Source organism: Adiantum capillus-veneris, chromosome 15 (genome assembly GCF_014529385.1).
Source record: "Adiantum capillus-veneris isolate H3 chromosome 15, ASM1452938v2, whole genome shotgun sequence".
NCBI classification, from domain to species: domain Eukaryota; kingdom Viridiplantae; phylum Streptophyta; class Polypodiopsida; order Polypodiales; family Pteridaceae; genus Adiantum; species Adiantum capillus-veneris.
This window is the reverse complement of record NC_140945.1, coordinates 88,049,537-88,075,145: the sequence shown is the minus strand read 5'-3', so window position 1 is coordinate 88,075,145 and position 25,609 is coordinate 88,049,537. Positions and strand designations below refer to the sequence as shown.

Genomic DNA, 25,609 nt, shown 5'->3' with positions numbered 1-25,609 from the left:
CTGGCAACATCAACCCCGATAAATCTTTGAGTCTGACTATGCCATTGGAGAAGACCCAGTCTACCTCAAAAGGTCCTGCCCAAGAAATCTTCAAGTTTGGCTTCTTTGGACCCAGTCTAGACTGATATAGAAGCACTAAGTCTCCTTTCTCGAATTCTCGAACTTTAATTTGGCGATCATGCCAGTGCTTTCTTTGTTGTTGAACAATTTCTTGTTCCAATATAGCCCTTTGCCTGAGTTCATCCAATTGCATCAGTTCATCCAGCCTCTTCTTAAGATTATGGTTGAAGTCTAATCCATACTTCACAACCATTCTCAGACTAGGGATTACAAACTCCATAGGAACCACAGCTTCAGTACCATACACCATTCTGAATGGTTTCATTCCAGTAGTTACTTTATAAGCTATCCTATAAGCCCATAGAGCAGTCTGAAGTTTCAAGTCCCACTGGTCTGGTTTCTTTTGCACCACCTTAGTGAGAATAGTCTTTATTGTCTTATTGCTACTTTCAGCCTGTCCATTGCATCTGGGATAGTAAGGAGTAGATTTTCTATGCTTGACTGAAAGCATATCCAATAGGATTTCCATAGTGTCATTAATAAAATGTGTTCCTTGATTGGTCCCAATCTCTACTGGACATCCATATCGGCAGACAATATTCTCAAAAAGAAACCTTGCAGTTGACTTGGCTGTGTTGTCGGGAAGAGCCTTAGCTTCAACCCACTTGGTAACATAACAAGTATCCATCACTATGTACTTGTTCTTCCTGGGAGTTACCTTCTTAAAAGGTCCCATAAAATCCAGTCCCCATTTCATGAATACTCCCAGTGGTTGTATTGGCATTAAGGGAGTCATATCTGCAGCTGTTGGTCGGCCCATTCTTTGCCATATGTCACAAGTTTTACAAAAACTTCTCACATCAGCAATCAATGTTTTCCACCACAGACTAACTTGCAGAATCTTCTTGTAGGTTACTTCATTGGAAAAGTGTCCACCAGACTCACCATTATGAGCTTCTAAAATCACTTGCATTCTTCCTTCCATAGGGACACATCGTCGAAGTATACCATCCACACCCAGTCGATAAAGTAATCCTCCTATGATAGTAAATTTCAGGCTTTTTATGATCAGAGCTTTCTTCTGATTCCACTTCCAATCCTCTGGAAAGGCACCTTGGTAAAGGAATTGATAAATATCATACCATTCAAGATCCATTGATTCTTTTGCCTCTAACTGAAATAAATCAGCATCCACTGGCTCATCTCTCAAGGGTGATTCTGAATATCCTTCCGTACTTCTTGAAAGAAAATCAACTCCATAGTGGTTTCGGCCAGGCTTATGAAAAGTTCTGATTCAAATTCCATAAGGAACATCATCCATCGTATCAACCTCTGCCTTGAATAATGACTTTGTTAATCAGAAACAGAAGAGCTTGATGATCCACATAAAAATGAAGTAACTTTCCCAACAGGTAATGCCTGAACTTCGTGGCGCTAAAAACCATTCCGAGAGCTTCTCTCTCAGTAGTCGTATAGCCTTGTTCAGCTTGACTGAATCTGCGACTAGCAAAATAAACCGAATAGTGGGTGAAACCATGTTAACTTGTCATGCTTTTTCATGTCCCAGACAATGCTAACTAGCACAATTTTGACATATGCTAACTAGTACAATAACTTAAGCTACATCTCCAAGATCTATGGCATATGATATATCAATAGAAAGCACTTGAAACAAGGAATCCAAATGTACAACCTCCGATAATTTTTTATATTATTTGTAAAAAATTTACCGGATGCCCAACTTTTTGAAGATGTGCTAACTTGAAACTGCTAACTAGCACAAAAAGCGCGACAAGTTAACATGCTTTCACCCTAGTCTGTTCTGCCATCTGGCTGAGCTAATATTTCCCCCATTGCCAATCCTGAAGCATCTACATGTACGTGGAAAATAATATCCCAATTCGGCTGCCTAAGGACTGGTTTACTGGTAATGGATTTTTTCAAATTCTGGAAACTCTCCTCACACTCAGCAGTCCAGTTGAACTTACTGGTCTTCTTTGTAATCTCATATAGTGGTACTGCTTGAGAAGCAAACTTGTGTACAAATCTTCTATAGAAGTTCACATAACCCAAGAAAGAACTCAACTCTGAAGCAGTTCTGGGTGCTTTAGCTTGCTGAACACACTGTATTTTGTCATTGGCCATCTCTATTCCATTGAGGGAAACCACATGTCCTAGTAGCTGTCCCTTCCATACTAGAAAAACAGATTTGAATGGATTCAAACAAATCCTCTTCTCCTGACAGCGTTTAAAAACCATCTCTAGGCATAGAAGGTGCTGGTCCTCATCTGAATAGACAATGAAGTCATCCATGAAAATGGCGAGGAACCGATGAAGAAATTCATTAAACATCTCCATCATACACCGCTGAAAAGTAGCTGGTGCATTGCACAGGCCAAAAGGCATCACCAGATACATGAAAGCTCCCCACTTAGTGATGAAAGTGGTTTTAGCTCTATCTTCAAGAGCAATCTATAACTGGTTGTAGCCGCTATAACCATCCATGAAGCTATACATCTCATATCTTGCGATCTCATCAAGCAACATATCAGTAAAAGGTAAGGGAAATGGATCCTTAATGGTCTGGGCATTTAGTTTCCTATAGTCGACACAAACTCTCAATTTCCCATTCTTTTTGGGAACGAAAACTATGGGAAATAGCCAATCACTACTTGCCACTTCCGTAATGAACCCGGCCTTGAGAAGATTATCAATCTCCTCCTTGACCTTCTTTGCATAGTTGGGGTTCATCCGGTATCTTTGTAATCTTACTGGCCTAGCATCCGGTTTCAGTGGTATTCGGTGCTGACAGACTTCAAGATCTACTCCCTTCAAATCTGTATGTTCCCAGGCAAACACATCTTCATAGTTCTGGAACATTTTTCATGCTTTTTCCTTCATTACCGGGTTGAGGTTCTTGTTAACCTTGATCATTCTGGGATTTTCCTCTGATCCCAGGTTCCACTCTTCTACTTCCTGATCATCTGGAAGCAACCAGTTTGGTCTGCCTCCTTTTTGTTTGGTCGATTCTTCATCGTAGTCCCAGGATGGTCCATTCATTTCTAAATCATCATCCTGATCTAGTGGGTATTCTTCAAAACATACTGGTTCCTCTATTATACCAGCATCAGCTGGTTCCTCCATCCTTCCAGTTAGCTGAACTGTTCTTTCCCCTATATTGACTTCGATAAACTGATCAGGGACTTGTCTCTTCTGCTTGTCAGCCTGCTCTTTGTTCAGCAAGACTGCATTCAAGTCGATTTCTGCCAAAGGGAATATGTTCATAGCCACTAGCATTCACTCGATTTTCTTGGCTCTGTACTTCTGGCACAACTCCTTCGGCCTTAGTTCCTTTTTCCAGCTCCTGGTGTTGTTGGTCTGGATTTGGATTCTGCCATTGGCCCCTTCTATGGTCAAAGTTTGGTTTGCATAGTCATGAACAGCATGTGTTGTTCTTAACCATGGGCGCCCTAGTAGCATTCCATATGCTCCCTGCACATCTAGGACTAGGAAACTGGTTTTGAATTTCTCCCTCCCAACTCTTATCTGCATGTTTTCAATCATACCCGTCGCCTGTACGACTCTATGATCTGCCATTCTTACTTTGAATGGTGCTGGTTTCATATTAGTGATACCCATTCTTTGTTGAAGATGGGATCCCATTATGTTGACTCCTGCCCCTCCATCCACAATAACGCTTGAGAGATGTTCCCCTTGCTTCCTGACCTTGTAGTCTACCTGAATAAGTGGAACTTCATCATCCGGGACAGCCGTCACGTCCACTGTTCTGGCCTCTGCTTCAGTCTTCCTGCGTTGTCTGATAAAGTTGGCTACCTCAGGCAAGGTCTTTCTTATATCCTCCAGCTCTACAGTCAGCTGCTGGATTCTATCACAAATTTTCACATGAATTTCTTCTCTCTCTTGGTTAGACTGACTGTCAGAGCTTGAAGAACTGGTATCTTCATACTGCCATTCTTCTTTTGCAGTGCTTCTACTCTTTCCATCCACTCCCATTTCATCAGCTAGTCCATGTACCATAGCCAGCATGGTCTCTGTCATGGCCGGTACTGATTAATATTTATCAGTCGATTGGGCTGGTATCCTCTGAATGACTCTAGCTTCGGAACTTTCTAGCTGCTCTGGCAGCTTCTTAGCTAAATCCTCCGTGATTTTAGCTGCTAGTTCCCGCTTCTCTTGCCACTCATCCACCACCTTTTCTTTACCTTTAGCCTTCCAAACTTCCCTTTGTTGAGCCCACTTGTTGCTGTTAGGATTAACTGGTACTTCTGAAATGTCTGGGATTTCTTCAATGACTACTCCCTTGCTCCTGGTAACCACCCTGACTAGGACTGGCTCTGGTGCCTTAGCCTCAGTAGTAGGTGTTACAGGTGCATCTGGACATTGGGCTGCAAAATGACCATACTTCCCACAAGTATAGCAATTCATGCTCCTGTTCTGGAAATTGCCTCTTCCTCTTCCTCTACCCATTCCTGGTTGGTATCTACCACGTCCTTGACGAGTACCACTAGTACCTGGTCTCTCCTCTTGAGCTACTTTGATTGGTTCTACCTTCACTGGTTCAGTGTAGGCAACCACTGACAGATCCTTCCTTTCTTAAAATGGTGAATTTTGATGCCACAATTATTCCATAAGTGACCAAAGGCCTTGCAGTAGGTACATTGTGGACATTCAGTGGAGATATGGTCCTTGGATTTGCATCTTGAACACCAAGTCTCCATCTTTCGGACTGGATGTCTTGTGTGGCTAATTTCTGCAATTTGTCTAGCCATCTCTTCAATTTTCTTGGTCCATGATCCCTTCTTTGATTTCTCCTTTGCTCGTTCATTGGAGCTACTCGTTCATTGGAGCTGCTCTCGGAGCTACTGGACATATCACTGGAATCAGAAGTTTTAGTAGCAGAGCTACTGCTACTGGTCCTTCGCTTCTTGTGGCTCTTTTCCTTCTTAGCCTGCTGTTCCAGCTTTAATTCCCTTTGGACCAGATCATTGAATTTTTTTGTAGGGGCTTGTACTTCTTGTTCCCTAAGCTTCTTGCTTCTGAACCCATTCACGATCCATGCCCTCAATCTCTTCTCCGACGGCGGTTCTTGCAACTGCCTGGTTAGCTCTTTTATCTTTTCCACATAGCTGCGGACTGACAAATTCCTCTGTTTGATCTTACCTAATTCACAGAGAATATCCCCGTCCCCTCTATTGTCGGAATATTCCAACCTGAAGGCCTTAAGCAATTTGTTATATGATCTCAGCTGGCATGCAGGGTAATGGTAATACCATTTCCTCGCTGCCTCCTTCAAGTTTTGTGGAAAATATTCCCCCCAATCATCTTCACATTAGGAAAAAAATGGACTCTCCATGGGCCTTGTAAGAATCCCTAATTTAAAGGAAGCCTGCCAAGATTAAGGGGGACAAAGGCTTTGAATGGGGCTATTTTGGTAGGGTCTCCTCCACCTTTGACCCCTAAAAAGGTAGGGGGAAGGGGGGGGGGGGGGGGGGGGGGGTAACCATTTAAATAGTAGGAAAGGGGGGGGTAAACCATTTGAAAAGTACCCCCGGGGGGTAGAGGGTCTTCTCTCTCTACCTTTTTGGCCAACTTGTAAGTGGCCTCTTAACTCTCCCATGCCACCTAAGCAAATCCATGGGTCAAAGAGGTCAAAAAAATGACTTTTTTCAAAAACTTTCAAAAAAACTCTATTCCCCCCTAAAAAGTACCCCCAACATATACACATAATTAAAAAAAATGATTTTTAAGTTAAATTACTCAAAATTCAACATTTTTTGACTCCCTCCAAACTTTTAGAAAATTCCCCCCAAATTGAAAACTCTCTCTCCTAATCTAAGCTCCTCTCCTACACCCATCCCCCTTGCACCTGCACCTGCTGCTGCACCTACGCACCCATGTCTCCATCCTTCAAGCTCCGTCTCTCCATCCTACAAGCTCTCTCTCTCCATCCTTCAAGCTCCATCTCTCCATCCTACAATGCCTCTTGACGACGTGACCAATGTCCCAGCAAGCTCTTCACGCGGTAGGTCTCCAGGGCTTTTCCTACGCCTACCTCAAGAGTATGTTCCGACAAAGAAAAAATGCTTGGGTACATTACCTTCAGCCAACGAACGCTGCGCTCAAGGGGAGAAGAATGTGGATCTCTGGACAGACGGATGCTTGTATCCAAAGGATCCTTCTCTCAATGTTCATCCGTCTTTTACAAACATTCCATCACTGTTGCAATACGTTGGAAATGGAGAGCAAGGTTTGTTGGGCTACTGCAAGAGACTCAACAAACACGAGATTGCGCGGTCCGAGATCTACTTGCGTCATTGGCAGTTGCTCAATGGGAGTTTCCACAATCTTCAAGCTCAGATGCAAACAGCTACTAGTGCGCTTGAGGAGGCAAAGAGCACCATCACAACCAAGGAAAATGTAATTAAAAAGCTTGAGGATACTCTTTCACACATGAAGAGTACTGCCATGGGAGGTAGGGTGAGGAAACGAGAGTTGTCCGAAATTCAGACTCTTGCACCACGTGGAGGTGCAAGAAAACGAAGGGTGACAACTATGAGGTAACATGTTCTATCCCTCATGTTGTTTAAGTTTAATACGGCTCATCATTGTTGTTTTGGGCAATAGGAACTTCGTCCAAGAAACGTGCGGCGGCGAGAATGCGTCAGCTAGGGCTACTTTACTTCGTTCTTGTTTCAACAAAGAGGATTTTATTGGGATGCTTGATGCTCCAGAGGAAAAACACTTGAAAGACGCAATCACTAAGAGAGTTCTTAGAGATTTTTCTAATATTGTCACTGATCTAGATGTTCAGGATATTTGTGATGCTGTTGGGATTAGTACCAAGGGCTATCAAGCAATACATCAAGTGTTAAAAGATGCATTAAGAAGTCGAGGAGTCACGGAAAACCTATTCCCACTTCCTCACAGAGTGCAGATTGCCAAGAAGGTGTCAAATGAAGATGTTGTTCACCAATTAGGGGACTACTTGTATATTGAAGACACGATGCCTCTTCAGCCGCTCCGTAGCAAATCACAAGGAAGGAAGGGCCGCGGGAAGGGAAGCGGTGCTGTTTCTAACAGTGTGTTGCGGACCGAAGGGTTTGTTTACACCAAATTCAACAATATCTTTGTGGACTTGATACGATTGCAGCAGTCCATGGCTGTTTTCTACAATTTGAGTGATGCAGGTTAGTTTAGAGTTGCCTACATGCTCTATGATGTGTCATAACATGCATTCTGAGGCTTTATGTTGTTGGCAGTTCTTGAAGGCAAGCTTGTGTTCGTGCTGAAGTTGGATGAGTGTGTAATTGTTAAAGGGAGAAAGTTGGAGAGAATGAGCATCACGCTTATGAATGAAGCCCTAGATTATGCCAAGCAATCTTGCAGTTCGAGTGAAGCGACAAAGCCCTCTTTTAGTGTGCAATCAGAGAAGGATATATGGTGGCTTGGTGCAATTGAAGTTCCGAAAGAGACACATGAAGTCCTTGCATGAATTTTCAGTAGAATCCCATGGGTCACAGAGGTCATTAAAGCTCAAATAAACGGTGAGAAGCTCATGGTTCCAGGACGTGGGGAGTTTGATGTTGAATGGCATTTAGGTGGTGATCTAAAGACCATAAATTGCATGCTTGGATGCAAACAAGGTGAAAATTCTTTACTTCCCTGTCCATTCTGTACGAAAGGGCACAAGACAAGTCGAGCAACTCAAGTGGAAGGTCAGGACGATGATAATGATGACCATATAAATAGGGAGTGGCAAAGTTCGGTTCTTTCATGTGATATGTTGTAGGTGCCCAATAGGGATAGCAAAGATCCTGGGTGGAACCCCATAATTCCCTTCTCCCTCAACAATGTTCACTTTTGCACATTGCATGCGTTTATGCGAATATTTGATAGGATCTTAAAGCATCACATTGATTATGCTTTCACAATGAAGCCCCTTCAACGGTCAAAAGACTCCTTGCAGGGGGTGGAGACGCTCCTTAATGAGATTGGATGTCACCGATCAAGGGTGAACATTGTAGCAGAGACTTGTAGGGAGAAGACATATGAGGTGGCACTGAAGGTTTCCATGAATGGAGCCAAAGCACGTCGATTTTTCAAGAAGATGTCAAAGTCTCCAATGCAGGTATCCAAGGCAAGTGTTGATCTAGCAAGTGAGAAGTGGTGGGAGTTGTGGAAAGATTTGTGTTCATGCACGACGGACAAAGATCCCAATGTGGAGGTTGCTAACCAACGCAAGCTAGTATGGTCATCCTTTCAAAAGGTTGTGCAATTGATGAATCTTTCAAGCACCACCGTTGAGCAGCGAGAGGAGTTCAAGAAGGTGCTTTATGAATTCACAAAGGCCACTAAGGACGGATGGTCTGAAAGCAAGATTACACACTACATGGTTTGTTTTAACGGACTTAATATATGCAATGTTTGAAAATGTAACTTTTCTATTCGCTTATCTCCTTTTTGGTTGTTTTAGCACATTCTCTATGCGCATGGTGCATACTTCATGGACCGCTATGATTCGCTTGATATATGGAGTACACAAGGCATGGAGAAGTCCCACTATCGAGCAAAAGGAGTCTACTTCAAGAGTACTCGGCATGGTGGTGGTAGTTCACACTCCAACTACCTCCAAGAGATGTTTAATTGGTTTTTTAGGCACACCTTTGGGAGAACTCGTACTATTGAGAAAGCAAGAGAATCGATGTTAGCAAAGCAGTTACGCAACGCTTCCCGTACTGCAGCATCCGAGAAGTGGAAACGCTCGTGAGCGTCCCTCGGCCACGAAGCTTGGCGTGCAACTAAATATCGAAAAGGCAGCGTTTGGGCGTCGCGTCATCCGTCCGCATGATCCTGGTTTAGTTGTTCAATTCAATCGCTTTATTTGAGTTTCACTCAATTGGCCGCATAGTGTGAAATCTCAAAAAAACCTATTTAAAGGTTGAAGGGGCTCATTTTGTCATCTTCCCTACTAGGTGCAACCATGGCACGAACAAAACAAACGGCTAGGATTGCATATCCAGAGGGGCCGGATGGCCAACGACTCAAAAGTACAGCAACAGAAGCTGGAACTTCACAAGCTGAAGGTGAAGTCCACACAGAAGAAGCTGGAGCTTCAAATCAGCATGGCCAGTCCTCTACAGCAGCAAAAGAGAGACGAAAGCATCGTCTTGTTGTCTATTCATCGGACTCCAACGATTCTGATGGCAACAGGGAGGATGAGAGCGACCAGGGCAAAGAAACAAACAGCCAAAAGCAGCCGTCAAAAGGCTCCGAAGAGACACAAACGGATGAAGATGCCCCATGGGTTGGCGTCCAAATACAAACTTATCAGGCTCACATGTCTATTGGGGGTAAGACACTTCCTAAAGGGAGTGGACCTACACCATCACATCCGGTCGATAGTGAAGAGCACGAATCAGATGGAGAGTGGGTGGAATCCGATTATGAGGTGTTGGAAGTGCCTGTGTAGAAAAAAAAGAGAAAGAGCATTGTCTACAAGAAGAGGAAGCAAGCTGCCCCGACTCGTGCCAAAAATGCACCTCCACGTCGACCTCAGAAGGTACGAAAGCGTAGCCGTGCTTTTGCGGAGATTCAACACTATCAAAAGAGCACCGAGCTCTTGATTCGGAGGGCCCCTTTTGCAAGGCTATGCAGGGAGGTTTTGCAATTGTACAACACTCAGTTTCGGATGGGCGCCGTGGCCATAGAGGCAGTCCAAGAGGCAGCAGAGCAATATTTAACTGGCATATTCGAGGATTCTAACCTCTGTGCCATCCATGCAAAGCGTGTAACCATTATGCCCAAGGATATGCAGCTTGCTCGCCGTTTGCGCCATGAGGAGTAGCTTGTAATTAGGCATCAACCTTTTTGTATTTACGGAACTCCAAGATTGGGAAGAATTTGAATACAAGCGTCTTTTGATTCTATATCCCACTCTGTGCATTGTATTGGGAAGAATTTCAATATAAGCGTCTTTTATTGTATACCCCAGTGCGCATTGTATTGTTTTAATTCTGCACCATGCAATGTAGCAGTGGTTCAAGTTTTGTCTACCTTCTATTGTATGTATGTAGCCATTAGCTTGTTATTGTGAAAAATTGCCTACGTTTAGCACCTTGGCTAAGTGGGGCATGCACTTCCTGATGTATCCATGCTATGTGACTCACTATTGCATGGCAAAAACATCTACAAAGTGTTCAAAATGGCTTGGAATGCCCCCAAGTTGGCTACCACAAGGGCGCGCATTTGGGGCTTCCAGAGGCCTATGGATGGACATTATGCGCGCCCTTGTGGCAGTCTCTCCTAGTGCTTTGCTGACACTCTCCAGTGGTTTCCAGACAATTTTGACAAGCAATAAGTATGTTTTGTTTGCTTCAATGCTTCAATTAGCATAGATGCTGTTGGAATTCATCCCCCCTTAGTCCATGTCAGTCCTAAACTCCAGAAAGGGCTTAGATATTGCCACAAAGTTTACTCTTGTGGTTTGTTAATACAACTTTAGGTATCTGGGGCAAGATGGGCTTAAGGTTACCTGGGTATCCATGTCTTCCTGTTTTGCAGCTGGGTATTATTGTCTTCTCACTCTGTTTTGTAACTGGATATGGTCCTATTCTCCAAGAAGGGTTTAGATATTGCCACAGTTTTGTGGTTTGTTAATACATCTTTAGGTATCTGGGGCAAGATGGGCTTAAGGTTACCTGGGTATCCATGTGTTTCTCTTTTGCAACTGGGTATTAATGCCTTGTCACTCTGTTTTGTACTTGGGTATGCTCTTAGATGTGTCCAATTTCATCTGCCACAAGGGTGCGCATTTGCACACTTCATCTGCTGATGGAAAACCCTAATGCGCGCCCTTGTGGCAGCATTGTTTAGGGACTTCCAAGCCCTTCACTAGGCACATACATAACTTTGGAAGCCTAAATATAAAAAAGTATTCATTTTTTAAATTTTAATGCCTGCCAAACCCTTTAGTAGTCATAGCAAAAATTATGGTGCTTCTCATACACAATGGAAGCCCAACATATAAGAAATTCAAAACCTTGCAAGAAAGAGAGTCATAGACAGCAAAAAGTAGTTTCATTAAAGAAATCAATGCTTTACATGATATCCGGCTTTTGCTTTAGGATCTTTCTAATTACAATTTTCTGGCGCTTGGCCTTTTGGGGTGGCTCCCTATTAAGTAAAGTGGTTGTGATTTATTGGGTGTCATTAACCCCTACAGCTTGGTTCATGCGGACATGGGCAATAAGGCGCCCGCGAAATTTTACACCGAAAGTGGATATTGCAAAATCTTTCTTTACAAGCACTACAAGGTTGGCCGTTTGGGCAAGTGTTGTTAAACACAACGCCTTGGAGAGTGAGCGGAGAGCAAAAATGTTGTAGTGACCATTGGGAGAGTAGTCGGCATGGACAAACACCACGACACCAGTGGGAAGTGTGCCGAAGTAGTGAGCAAGTGCCGCTTGTGGTCCGAACGGCGTCCTCCTCCCCCCTGACCGTTGCGCCCAGGCGTCAACCTCTAGAACATCCTGCAGAACATAGGTTTTCTGAGATATGGCACAGAATTATGATATAACATTAACAAAATCATTTGTAACAATCAAATGTAAGTGAGCATCTATACCTCTTGTCTACGATCCTCCTCATCGGCATCCGGGTGCAAGTAAAGATCTACGCTTGACTTCCCCTTTGGATCAAGCAAAACAGGTGTTGCAGCAGGTGGTGGTGAATCCACTCTTGCGCGTTTAGCCAAACACATGGCTTGCACGGCCACAAACTCCTCCTCAGAGACCTTGGCCTGCTCGGCCGCTGCCACCTCATCTTGTGCGATCGCCGCTGTGTCCGCCAAAGTATTCCCCATGGGCAGTAGGAGATCATCGTCATGGGAGGTGGTGGTATCAAGCTCAAACTTTCCATGGGCATCGAGGATGGCGAAACACTCATCCATGCGAAGCTCAAAGGATTTCTCCAGATCGTGCATAAACACAAACTCCTCCCCACCCACCACAATGGAGGAGAAGCGGGTAATCTCTACCTCAGGGATGGCATCCCGAGTGGTGGTTCCTTCTGGCGGTCCCGAGGATGAACCGACTGATGGAGAGGCCTCCAAGAGGCCTTGAATCCCTACAGGGTAGGTCAAGGCAAGCGTCCTCTCCTCTGCGGATGAGTCAATGGCCGTGGGCTTGGGGTCCTTCACATCAGCCAATACCCCGCCGATCTGCAAGTGAGGTAGCGCTACGTCAGGGCCTGATGGGCACTCGTGAAGGAGGAAGATCATTATGGCCTGAACAGAGGAAAAAGTGTTTCCAATCCTTCCCTTACGCATTGCTCGCACATCATCAGCTTCAAGCCGCACATATTGTCCGGCGGGTTGTGCTATGGTGGCAAAGCATGCAAGCCGTTGATGAAATGGCCTGTCCCCTTGGTAGATGTGGTGGAGAAGGCCTTCAGGGACCCATTGCCCTGGTCGGTTTGGTAACTCAACAATGAATCTCCCCATGCACGTGGAAATGTATGAAGTAATGTGCTCAAGAGATTGAGAGTGGAGGGTCAAGGTGGTTTCCAAATCGGGTTGGGTTGTGAAAAATGCTTGAAGCTCAGGGCGATTTGCATGCCCAACCTCAGTAAGGAATGCATCTAAAGCACTAGTAGCAGCCATGTCTTCTCTTTGCGTGATTGGGTATGCTAGGTCTCTCTGCAATGCTGGGATGAAAATGGTGAAATGAAGAGGTGGTCCTCCTTATATAAACATATTCTATCTCGAAAAAAAAAATATGGATTTAAAAAATAAATTTACACCACCTTAAAACTCAAGTACAAAATCAAGTACAACACCTTAAAACTTTTCAAAATCTTTAATAAAATATCCAATATATAAACGATTAAAGTTACAAGCCAATTCACTTAGACAAGATGATTTCGTTTGTAGCCCAATCTTTGTAAACAAGCATAGTGGCCTCCATCCGCCTTCCAATCTATACAACCAAAAATGGGCAATCAAAATACAAAAACCCACAGAAAATAAGAAAAGGTAGCTAAGGAAGCACAAAGCAGACCTTGCGTTGTTCTAGTTTGAAACTTGCATTACCGACATCCTCGAATCCCATTATGACAAAGTGTTCCCGAAGATTGGCAAGAGTCCAATGCGGATTCACTGCAGCCACCTCCACCTCGTTATTGGGCATGCGGACACGAATTTCAAAGGATTGAATCTCTTCGGCTGTCAGCTACAAGGGTATCCATTTGCCACGTTTGTGCATCCACCTCTCATAGCTAAACCGTGCATACAAGGTGCACCTTGCTTTCAAATACCGAAGGTAAAGCTGTGTGGGGGACACATTGCACTTATAACGGTCACCATCATGCAAACCGTCAACATAGCCCCAATTGACACCTAGAATGGTGTCCATTGCATCTATGACAACTTCTTTGTAAACAAACATTGTTGGTGTTTCTACAATCGGTAGAGAGCGGAATGCATGCACAAACAAATGAATGGGACAATGCCAACTGAGACCCACCGATCTGGTTGCCTTACCAAACTTTAGGGACCCTTGGAAATCTTGCAGCACCTTGCGCTTGAAAGAAAGCAAAGCCCAATGGTCTGGAGTTGTCCATTTTGCACTCTGCAATGAGGGTGTCTCCACGGCTTCTAACCTACCATAGCTTTGGCTTGACTTCGGCACCACGTACTTGTGGGAGTACATGAATATTTGCTGCTCGGTAAGTTTTTTCGATGAAACATTAGGAAACATAAGCTCCCCAATGTGAGCATGCACAACCATGAACGTGCCTGAGAGGCACTCAAGCGGCTGCTCCTCAACTAAGCTGGATGGAAAAACATCTTTACAAATGTCCTTAATTAAACATAATGATCACATAAACGTAAACATGACATATGCATGGGATAGCTAAACCATGAAAACTTACAATGAGGTGCAAATTGAGTGGAAGCTCTCTTGAGGTGGAGCTCAGCTGCACTGTAGACGTGTTGCACGATGGTCACCATTCCGGACTTTGTTTCTTTGAATGTCAATAGCCGGCCCTTCCAATGACATTCCAATACGCCTCGACACCGTACGCGATGAGGTCCAGCACGTGACGGTTGCATGTAGATCCATGCACCCTTCTTGAACACTTGTGGGATCCATACCCCCTCTGAGTCTTTTGTGTTGTGCAACACAATCTCCTCTATCTCTGGTTTGGGCCGTCTATGCGTGGACATGCTTGGGAAGTTGGGCTTAGGAAGGGATTTGAAAGAGTTGAGTACTGTGGAGAGAGAATGAGGAGCTGAGGGGAGGGTGAGGTAAGATTCCTATGGTGGCTATGGTGGCTTTGACAGTGGAGATAGAGAAAGAGAGGAGTGAGAGGTAGAGAGGTAGAGAGGATAGTGGAGCTGTGGGCTATGGAGTGTGGGATTGTAGAGGGTTGATGGAGGTGTGAGAGAAGGGGGAGCTATGGAGAGAGAGGAAGAGAGTGGTGGAAAGCTTTTGGCTATGGCTGCCTTGACTGTAGAGAGAGAATGGGAGGAGGGAGAAGAGGGAGAGTGTGGGAGAGAAAAGTAATGAGGGAGAGAGAGAAAAGTGGATTTTGGGGGGAAAAATTGACTTTTTTAAGTTAGTTTATGTTTTGGGGTAGTTTTGAAGGCAAATGGGTTTTTAAGCATGGCGTTTTTTTTTTGGGGGGTCCCTCCCTCTTTTATGACACCTCTCTCCTCCTATTTACCCCCCCCCCCCCCAGCCTACCTCCCACCTCTCTCTAAGAACCAAGCATTGAAGAGGGAGACAATTAGGCTGCACCCCTACCATTCCTGCCCCCTCTAGGTGATATCCCAAGAGCCTTCTCATTGGTTCTCCCTTAATCCTTCACTAATCAAAAAGGCCCAAGGAGAGTCCATATTTTTCCTAATGATCAATGTTTTTTAGTTCAGCATACTGCTCGAAAGCTTGTATGTGAACATCTGGATCATCCTTTTTCCCGCTTTGAATATTGGAAAGGAAATATTCAGGGAAGCTGTGTAATCATTTCGATTACTATTGATCTTGCCACTTCTCTTCTTGGCTTCAGAATGACGCTTGGGAGCCTTCTTGCAATTGTCAGTTTCAGCATCCCAATCAATCTCTGTCTCTGTCTCAGTATCAGTGTCTTCTCTGTTTTGTCTGCTAGAAGTATGGTGACTTCCCTTACTGCCCTTGGTATGCTCATCTCTCTAGCGAGACTGAGAACTCTTGGAACTCTTTGCCTTCTGTCTTCCCGTTCTGCCCGTCGGCATCGAGAATGACTAGAGTGTTCTGAGTCCTGCGCCTCATCAGCCTGACTATGCTCCTCCTGAGCCTCAGTGTCAGTCATCTTCTCTTGCTTTGGGTCAGACTCTCTTCCTGACCCTTCAGGAATGGGGTCCACACGAATGGTAGATTTTCGACCACGGTTGAATTTTGGTGCCATTGCTGAAAACTTCAACTGGGAGAAGAGTCTTTCAGTCAACGAGCTTCAGCTCGAGCCACCGTGATCGCCAAAATGGAATTGGAGCTGATCTCTTGAGACAGCTAATTCTAGTGTTGAAAGATTTCAGCTACTAGTATGGGAAGATTTCAGATAGCAGACTGAACAGGAATCAGAGACTAAACTGGAATGTGGGTACTGAAATCAGGATCGGACTTAGGTACTGGAATAAGGTTCAGATTCAGACTCAGATTCAGAAGACTGGATGAGAAGTAAGTATAACTAAAATATATGCCATGATTGGGATTACAGATCAAGATTACAACGGATATGATTACAGAGAAAAAGTACAGCCGGCAATACCGTACTGCCAATGATTCTCAAGAACAATTATAGTCAAAGCGCTAACCCAAGCGATAACAATTGCCCCCTGATAACAATGTAATGGGCCCTATTTATACACTTCGGGTTTACTGTAGTAATTACCATAGTAATTACTAAGTAATTCGTTGCCCATCTTCTAAGAAGACGTTCCCACATAGTGACTATCCAGCCGTCTACATTAGGCCCCTTGAGTATGCTAGCAAACGATATACCTGGCCTGCAAGTAGCAGATGCACGTGACGCTTTATTTTCGTTCGCACATATGGAACCCTGAGGAACCCCGTCTTTGAGGGTTTTTACCTTGAATTTGAACCCTTGCGCTGAGCCCATTTTCTCTCTTGTTTGCTCAGAGGGAACTTTTTCAGTCGGGACAATTTTTTCCTCTGTCACGGTTGAGACCTTTGGCGAGCCGGGGCCTGACATTTTCGTATCCTGCATTGGTCTCCAGACGGAGCCACCGCCTACTTCCATTGGCACGGCTAGCTCTATTCCGGAGCTTTTCCCCGCCGCTAACATCTGTGAAAATTTGACAATGTCCTCACTTGCGGCTAGAACGTCGAGTTCCATTAGCAAGTGTCCCGACTTTACACAACTTGGTTAAGCTGCAGATTTTGAAGGCCGAAAGGCTCTATCAAGCAAATAGTGCCCTCCTCTCCCGGCTCGAGACCTTAAAGGCAAACAACCCCTTTTAGGCAAAAAAGCAAAAAGACAATAATCATTTGGCAAGGTGATAATAATCGTTGTCAAGGGCTTTGAGAGACTAAGTGAGAAAACATGAGCTTAGGTTAACGAAAGAAAAGAAATGAAGGCTTCAGCTAATAATAATGGCGATTATTATCTAGGAGACAATAATCGTCCTCAGCATGGACTGGCGGGTCAGTGGGACGAGAGCAGCAGGCTTGGGTGAACCTAAGCGATGGCGAAAACATGAGAGGCCTTCATTTTCTGTAGGGCGCAGGAGTCGATCAAAATAACTCCACCAGTAGCACGTGAGTTGCGATCAATGTATTAAAGCCAGTCTTGATTTGCTGCTTATCGTGCTCCTCTCTGTGTCCTCATCTACACACATAAGCTAGAACAGAGCAGCCATGGGTTTCGATGCAAATCGCACAATACAGCCCCGCGTCGACACCCATTCTAAGTAGACACCCATGAATAATGGTTTTAAAGCACCTTTCTCTAGTTGTTGAGGCATGCATTCATTGTTATTACAAGACTTAAATCACATCAATCTTATACATTTTTAACACAATGTTTGTAATTCCCGTATGATATATGTACATAGAGAGTATGGTCTATCTACATATATCTCTATTGATAGAGTTTGATGATTATTACATCAAACACAAATATTGTTTTCACAACATTTGTAATTCTCATATGATTTCAGAGATGGTTTGACCACATGGAGAGAGAGAGAGAGAGAGAGAGAGAGAGAGAGAGAGCACTTGATTAATAAATTTATTTTTCTTAGCTCAACATATTATGCTAAAGCGGGTTGCATGTGTCTATAGATGATGAGGAGTCAATGAATGTTGAGTTCACATATGAAATTATGTCATACATGAGGGGCTAGGATCCAATTATAGAAGGGCTAGCAAGTTCTTAAGACATTTTGTGCACCAAAAAAAATATAGTGTCTTTTTAGATTGTCACCCCTAAGTGGTCTCTTGAAGAGGTTTTCGTTGGATTCATACTATGGACTACCTACTGGGTCTATTTTCACCAAACCCATTAATTAACTCAGCGAGTTCCTTTTCGAATCTTCAATTCGAAGGCAAAAGCAAACACCCGCTTCGGCCACTCGCGCTCCTGACTTCTTTGCAGCATTAGCCTAATCAGCCCTCTTTTCATCTTCCTTGCACTACCAAACCTCCACCATCGTTGGTCACCTCAACCCCTCGCCCCCTGAGTGTCCCTCTTCTTCCTCTGGACCCCTTGCAGGGTCTCCGTCTCCTTTTTCATGCCCTCATCCTGATAACTGTTGCGACCAACACCCTCTAGCCGGACTAGTGCCCAAGTGAAAAATCAAAGAGAGACAGAGAGGGAGGTGCAGGCCAACCAGACTTGCACATTAGCATTGCCCCCATCGAGCCTGATCATCCGCCCTCTCCCTCACTGCTAGGGGTTTTGTCCACTACATGCAGTATCATGTAGACGTGGGTCTGTAGATTTCTTGTACCCACAAATATAGGTATTGACCAATAAAGACGAGATTATAACCCGGTGGTTTTGATCTCCGTGCACCTCTAGACTGAGGTGTGCGGGGATTGGACATGACTAGAGAATGTGAGGTAGAGAGAGAAAAAGAGAGAGAGAGAGAGAGAGACATAAGACGAAGAATGCCAATAGAATATTAAATTTGTTGTCCAGGTTATAAGATTTTTATCCTCATTATGAGTAGTGACGAGGATGTGGGACCGTCCAACCGAAACACCTATCTCTCAACGAGGGTCTTATGTCCTTGTAATCAATGCAAGCATGCTGTGCGACGGACAAGACGTGTTTCTTTGTAGCACGTTCGCGAATTTGGCGAGTTTGATCCATCTATTATAGATCGATTTGTTGCCAATTATAACTCGTCGGACTCTGACGCTGGCCAACAAGCAGCAATCTTGCAACCCAATAGACGTGTTCGCAGGCGCTTTGGTCAAGCAGCATATGTGAGGCCACAAGATGTAGCCTCTGACAGCTCGGGGGATGATCATGCAAAGTACATTCCCAACGAAGCAATGTTTGAGCCCGAAATTGATGAAATGATCGAGACGATCATGGATTCAGAAAGGCTTATCTATGATGATATGAAAAGTGAAGCCGATACGCCATTGTATAATGGAGCACATATGTGTAGATTGAAAGCACTCCTGGTTCTTCTCAACATGCAGGCAAAGTTTGGATGGAGTGACACTAGCGTCACAGCGCTTTTCAGGTGATCTATTACAATTAGTTTACTTTAATAAAACTCTAAATGTATAATGATCTGATAGATTTTTACACGACTGTATCGTATTTTTATGTTGTGTAGATTGCTTAAAGAGCACATACTACCAGCTGACAATGTGATGCCAGATTCCCGAGATGAAGCAAGAAAGATTTTGCGAAACTTGGGGATGGATTACAATTCTATCCACGCTTGTCCTAATGACTGCATTCTTTTCAGAGGGGAATACATAGACATGGAGAAGTGTCCGAAATGTGATTCCGAAAGATATCAAGTAGATCTCCACGGGACAAAAATTCCACAAAAGGTTTTGCGACATTTTCCTCTGCTTCCTCGCATCAAGCATTTCTTTGAATGTAAGTCCATGGCCGCCCTAGCATCATGGCATGAGGAGAATAAATCTTCGGATGGTGTGCTACGAATTCCTACAGATTGCGCAGCCTGGAAAAATATAGATGGAACATGGTTGGATTTTTCCAGGGAAGCTCGAAATTTGCGCTTAGGCCTGGCTATGGATGGCGTAAATCCATTTGGTCAAAGATCAACATCTTACAGTGTATGGCCCGTTGTCATCGTCAACTACAACATTCCCCCGTGGTTGACTACAAAGAAGGAGCACCTATGGCTAAGCTTGATTGTGCCAGGGCGATATAAAGTGGAGAATATGGATGTGTATCTTCGTCCACTATTGGAAGAGCTAAAACAATTGGGGATTGGCATAGAGGTGGTGGATATGAGCCGACACACAGGACGACGGAATGCTTTGATCAGAGGCATTCTAATATGGACCATGCATGACTATCCCGGGCTAACAGAATGCTCAGGTGATCTATTGACACTCCTCACTCAGACACTGTAAATCTTGTTTTTTCCTATAGTTGATCTATTATCATGTGTATACATGCAGGGCTTCAAACAAGCGGATACAGAGCATGTGTCACATGTGGACCTAGACTGAATGCACGTAGGGCGCCCTCACTGAAGAAGCAAATCTACGAAGGTCATCAAGCGTATCTTCCAGAGAATCATGTGTTACGCAACGGCTTTTTGGGAAGAGAGCCACCAAGGATATCTGCACAAGCATGGTTAGAGCAGAAGGAGATGTGCGATGACGGATTGCCTCCAGGGATGAAGAGACTATCTCTATGGTACGAGTTACCATACTGGCCCCGACTCATGATCAATCACTTGCTCGATCCAATGCACATATTCAAGAATGTGGATAATCTACTATGGGACCATCTGACCGGCAAGAAAGATACTTTGGGAGCCAGAGTTGACCTTAGAAATGTGGATCGTATGGAGCAATATTGGCCGCAAACAGCGTCTGATGGATCGATAAAACTCCCTAAAGCACCATGGATTTTCACAGGAGCCCAAGAACGCAAAGTAAAAGAGACCATTCGATCTTTGCGGACCCCCACTGACGTAATGCACTCGCTCCGAACGTGTTTTACTAAAGAAGGAAAGCTTACCGGTTTGAAGTCACACGATTGGCATAAAATGTGTCAGGTACGTTCATAGTGGACTTTAATATCATTGCATAAAATGTGGACTTTAATATCATTGTTGCACATACTTTACAGTTTATTTTACCGGTTGCCATTGAGGGATGTTTGTCTCTCGACATCCGTAACACAATCTACAAACTTGCAAAGCTGATGCAATGGATCTCACAAAAGGAGATCAACGTAGACTCCATACCATTCGCCAAACTAAATGCTGCGGAGCTTGTGTGCATGTTTGAGAAACATTTTCCTACTACCATGCTAACCATTCAAGTGCATCTTCTTGTTCACATAGTTGATGAGGTGGAAATAGCTGGCATAGTTCATTCCAGATGGATGTTCTTCTTAGAACGTTTCATGAAAACGCGTAAGGGATATGTGCGTCAAAAGGCACGTCCGGAGGGTAGCATGGCAGAAGGTTGGTTGGTATTAGAGTCCCTAGTGTACATTGGAGAGTGGCTAGACGGATTTGATAAAGCCTGGGACACGCTATGGCGAACCATAGATGATGAGCGCATATCTGGGATTGTCATGTGCAATCTCGGTGTTGAGAAGAAGATGATGGAAGATCTAGAGGCTAAAATCAACCGATTTTGCATGCTTCACAATCCAGTGATGCAATAGTGGATTTCACAATATGAGGATGCAAAGCAAGAGCGACAGAGGGCACGAATCGAGTGGAGACGGGGAAGACGACCACCGATGCACTATCCGACGGGTCTGGAGAGCCTACCAACATTCATGAGCTTAAGATGGTTGCACAACCAATTGAAAAGCGCACAACAATGTGGTGACGAAGTGACTGAGGAAGAGTGGAAGTACTCTCAGGGTTGCGCGACCAAGGTAAGTTTGCAATGTACGACTAGCTAGTGACTTTATTTCTAAACGTTTGAACGGCCACTCATAATCTTTGTTCGTTGTAGTATAAGTCATACACAGCAGCATGGTGTAAAGGTCGACATTTTAAGGTGGAACGGATCGACAAAAAGCGTTTTACTCAAGATTGTGGAATCATGGCAAAATTTGAACAGTCTAGTCGACAACGTTCCTCTGATGCAGATCCTGTGGTGGCGGGACTCACTTACTTCGGCACGCTACAAGAGATTTTGAGGATCGAGTACAGAGGATTTTTTGTCGACTTGTTCGACGTGCAATGGTTCAAGATAATCATGGAGGGTCGCAACGCTACTGTGCGTAGAGGAGAGTTTGGTTTTCTTGAGGTGGATTCTACTAAGAAATGGACTGACCTAAGAGACACTTTCGTACTACCCGAGCATTGTGAACAAGTAAGTATGTAAATAGTTAACATCCCCCTTTTACAAGTTATGTGCTTGAAAGCTCTCATGTAAGTTATGTGGCTCTGGTAGGTGATATTTCATCCTACAAAGTCTACATCAAACTGGTGGTACGTCATAGAGGTAGCCCCTCGTAGTGCAAGGACGTATGAAGGCTACCATGTGCCAATCACAACGGCATCAATGGAGGAGATCAGAGAAGATGCTCAATCAGAAGCCGCTGCGGTGGTGCCAGACGAGCATCAAGATGCTACTACTCTATATGGGGTGCATGCAAAAAAATTTCTCTCGAGCGTCGCTATAACCGTCGCTATTTATGGCTCTGTAGCGTCGCTATGAGCGTCGCTATAGACTTCTGTGTAAACGTCGCTATAACTGTCGCTATGAGCGTCTCTATATAGCGACGCTTATAGCGACGCTATTAGCGACGGTTTTAGCGACGCCGGGGGTCATAAAAACCCAGTGTATTTCCGTCGCTAACAGCGTCACAAGAGCACACAACCTCTTGTAGTGAACTTTATATGGTATGATCATCGTGCATGTACCACATGTACCACAGTTTCCCGGTGGGTCATTACTTTACCAAACTATATTGACCGTACCCTTTGGATCCAAGGATAATCTCATTATTTTTGGACCCAGAAGGAGCTTCCTTTGGCTAGGATATTGTTTAGATGTTAGCATATCACTAAGTATCCACCATTACATACACACCTGGCAAGAGGAAGCAAGGCTTGGGTATCCACACGCATGAAGAGAGAACACTAAGAATGAGTTCTCATTGCAAGGTTATAATTAGGGTTGTGCATGTCCACATTCTCATGGTTGCAACCTACTACGACACATATGGCCTCACCCCTACATATTGCTACCTACTATGACATGTGTGGTCTCACCCCTACTTTTTTATCATACTATCGAGGCGTGGGGGAAAGATGGTTTTGGTGTCTGGGGAGGGGGGGGGGCGTGTTGTATAGATAGTAAATGATTACATGCGATTTATAGATTTTACATGTACAAACCTCCACAAGATCATACTTGCAACCACATGGATGTGCATGCTCTCAATGTTGGTCAACCTGGCATAGCAGTATGGGCCGTATAAAATTACCCCTCCACCACTTTGATAGAGCCTCTTTATAAATTGTGTCTTGATTTAAACAATCCCTATGTCCTAGGATTCTTTGGGTTTCTATGGAGCTCCATTTGGTTGTACACACTATTTTGATAGTGAAGGGATGTCTCACTTTCTATGGTGCATGCAACTCAAGTTTATAAGCTACGTCCCCAATCTTCTTCAAGACTTTAAAAGGTCCACATTACAATGAAAAATGTTTATTGCACTTTCCTAGTATTGGGATTACCCAGGTGTGAGAACTTTTAAGAAAACAATCTTACCTTCTCAAAGGTGATAGGTTAATACCATGTTGTGTTAGCATATGTCTAAGCATGATATTGTGCACTACAAATGCTTTTTCTAGTTGTGTTCAGCATGTCATCCATGCTCTAATGTCCAATGTCAAGAAACATATGCCATAGGTCTCTACTGCCTCCTCTAAAAATGAAATCAATTAATCAATTAATTGAAATATTTCTCCATTCTCTCTCCCTCTCTCTCTCTCTCTCTCTCTCTCTCACACACACACACACACACATACACATACACATACACATAAAGAAAATCCCCTCAACATGCCCACAAAACACAATATAACATTCAAGAGAAATAAGTCATTGAACCTCATGTGTTTCCTTGAGACGGTTTGACCACATTTTTGTGGGGGGGGGGTTTGGGGGGGGAAGAGAGAGAGAGAGAGAGCACTTGACTAAAGATTATCTATTTTTCAGCTCAAGATATCATCCTAAGAGGGTTGCATGTGTCTATAGATGATGAGGAGTCAACGAATGTTGAGTTCACATATGAAATCGTGTCATACATGAGGGGCTAGCAAGTTCTTAAGACATTTTGTGCACTAGAAAAATAGTGTCTTTCTAGATTGTCAACCCTAAGTGGTCGCCTAGAGAGGTTTTTGACACAAATAGAGAGAACACTAAGAATGAGTTCTCATTGCAACTAGGGGTGTGCATGTTTACATTCTCACATGGAGAAAGGCGAACGGAAGGGGAGGGGGGGGGGGGGGGGGGGGGGGGGGCAAAAAGAATTTACAGATTGAATAGAATAATGGTTGTATAAACATTCAATGATTGCACGCGATATATAGATTTTACATGTAGTGGCCCCTACAAGATCATACTTGCAACCACATCAATGTGCATGCTCTCAATGTGGTCAACCTTTCATAGTAGCACTATTGGCTACATAAAATCACCCCTTTGCCATTTTGCTAGAGCCTCTTTATAAATTGTGTCTTGAGTTGGACAATACCAATGTCCTAGGATTCTTTGGGATTCTATGGAACTCCATTTGGTTGTACACACTGCCCCAAGAATCAAAGCCACTACATTCATTTGGTAGTGAAGGGATGTCGCACTTTGGATGGTGCTAGGTCAATGATAGTCATGGTAGTATAGAGAGGTTTCTCAGCAACTTAGATAGAGACCCAAGCTAACATTCCATCCTACATCACAAAGGTGGAATTAATCTATGGGATATGCATAAAGTAGAAAAAAATGGATGCTCAAATTGACTCTCATATTATAAAGGAATTAAAATGAAAGTTTTTACATTTTTTTCCTTTTTTCCTATCCAAGAATGTTCTAGAACCATATATAGGGAGACCAAGGGGAGTAAGGGTAGGAGCTTAGGTACTGGGAGTAGGAGGGACTTTTTGGGCATGTCCAATAGCTAACTTAGCATTTCTTAATGCAATTTTCACAGGATCACTGTGAGAAAACATACTAACTATATAGTTGAATGTAGTGCTTTGTCTTGTATAAAACACATATTCATGAGATGTGGTTTTGATCTACATACATAACATGTCATCATTGTGCTATAAAAGATTGAAATTATACTCAAGCTAACCCATGCTATCAAGTTAGCACATGTCATGCTAGAATACTAATAAGGAGCCCTTGTGCAATAGAAAAGATAAGGCATTCATCAACCCGTTATTATCGCTACAGGTCAACTCAACATATACTAGTAGAAATAGCTTATAAGGGACATCCATACTACCATATATGTGGTAGTGATGTGTGTGAGCACACTTATGATTGTCGGGATACTTTTTCCCTCACTAAAAGGCTTTTGCCCCCGTGCATTGTATATACACTTATCACTCTAGGGCTAACTTATCTTTCTAATTTTTAGACTTTTTAGACTAATTGTGTACCTTGAACTTCTTCATCTTCTCCAAGTTGTGTGTGAATCCCAACAACCCTAATTCCAATAATCCATATATATTCTAAAGACCTTTCATGAGAATGGTCACTGTATTTTCTTACGTGTATGAAGTTGAGTGCACACTTGGGAGATAATGATGGCAAACAAATGATTGCATGCACAATTAGAGGCTCAATTGGAGAAATTATTAAATGGGCAATTGAACTTCTTAGGTGATGCAAGAAGACACGATAATTACTATGCTAGATATAGGTGTGTACAAATAATCATAGCCTTACTGATGCAAGAATCCAATGCTAAGTAGTTCCTCTTTAACTAAGAGAGTAGTGGCTCAAGAGTTTGAGACATTATCAATCCATGGAAGATAAGTCATGTGACCTAGCAAGTGAAAATCAATAAGGCTTTCCTATCCCATTCGATAACTTTAGCAAAGCGTAGAAGAAGGGTTTTGTATACAATCTTTTCCTCTATATGGAAAGTAAATCAATGAATCACGAAATTGTTACCTTGTTTGGTGGTTTCAAATGTGTGGAAGACACTATGCTTACAGTGTATTTTAACCACAATGAGCTCAACAATCTGTACTGTCACAAGGTATAGCACATTAGTGTGAACCTAATGAGCTAGACAGTTCGCGGGTAATCCTTATAGT

The 25,609-nt window shown here is 43.6% G+C and overlaps 1 protein-coding gene across 1 annotated transcript; it reads right to left on the bottom strand.

The window, feature by feature from the left end:
• Positions 1-11,150: 11,150 nt before the first annotated feature.
• Positions 11,151-14,681, bottom strand: LOC147441025 (uncharacterized). Its single transcript, XM_086483625.1, has 2 exons — positions 11,705-14,681; positions 11,151-11,609 (listed from the first exon to the last, which is right to left on the bottom strand). The coding sequence occupies exons 1-2, from the start codon at positions 12,737-12,739 to the stop codon at positions 11,277-11,279; spliced, it is 1,368 nt and encodes a 455-aa protein (XP_086339751.1). The 5' UTR covers positions 12,740-14,681; the 3' UTR covers positions 11,151-11,276.
• Positions 14,682-25,609: the final 10,928 nt, after the last annotated feature.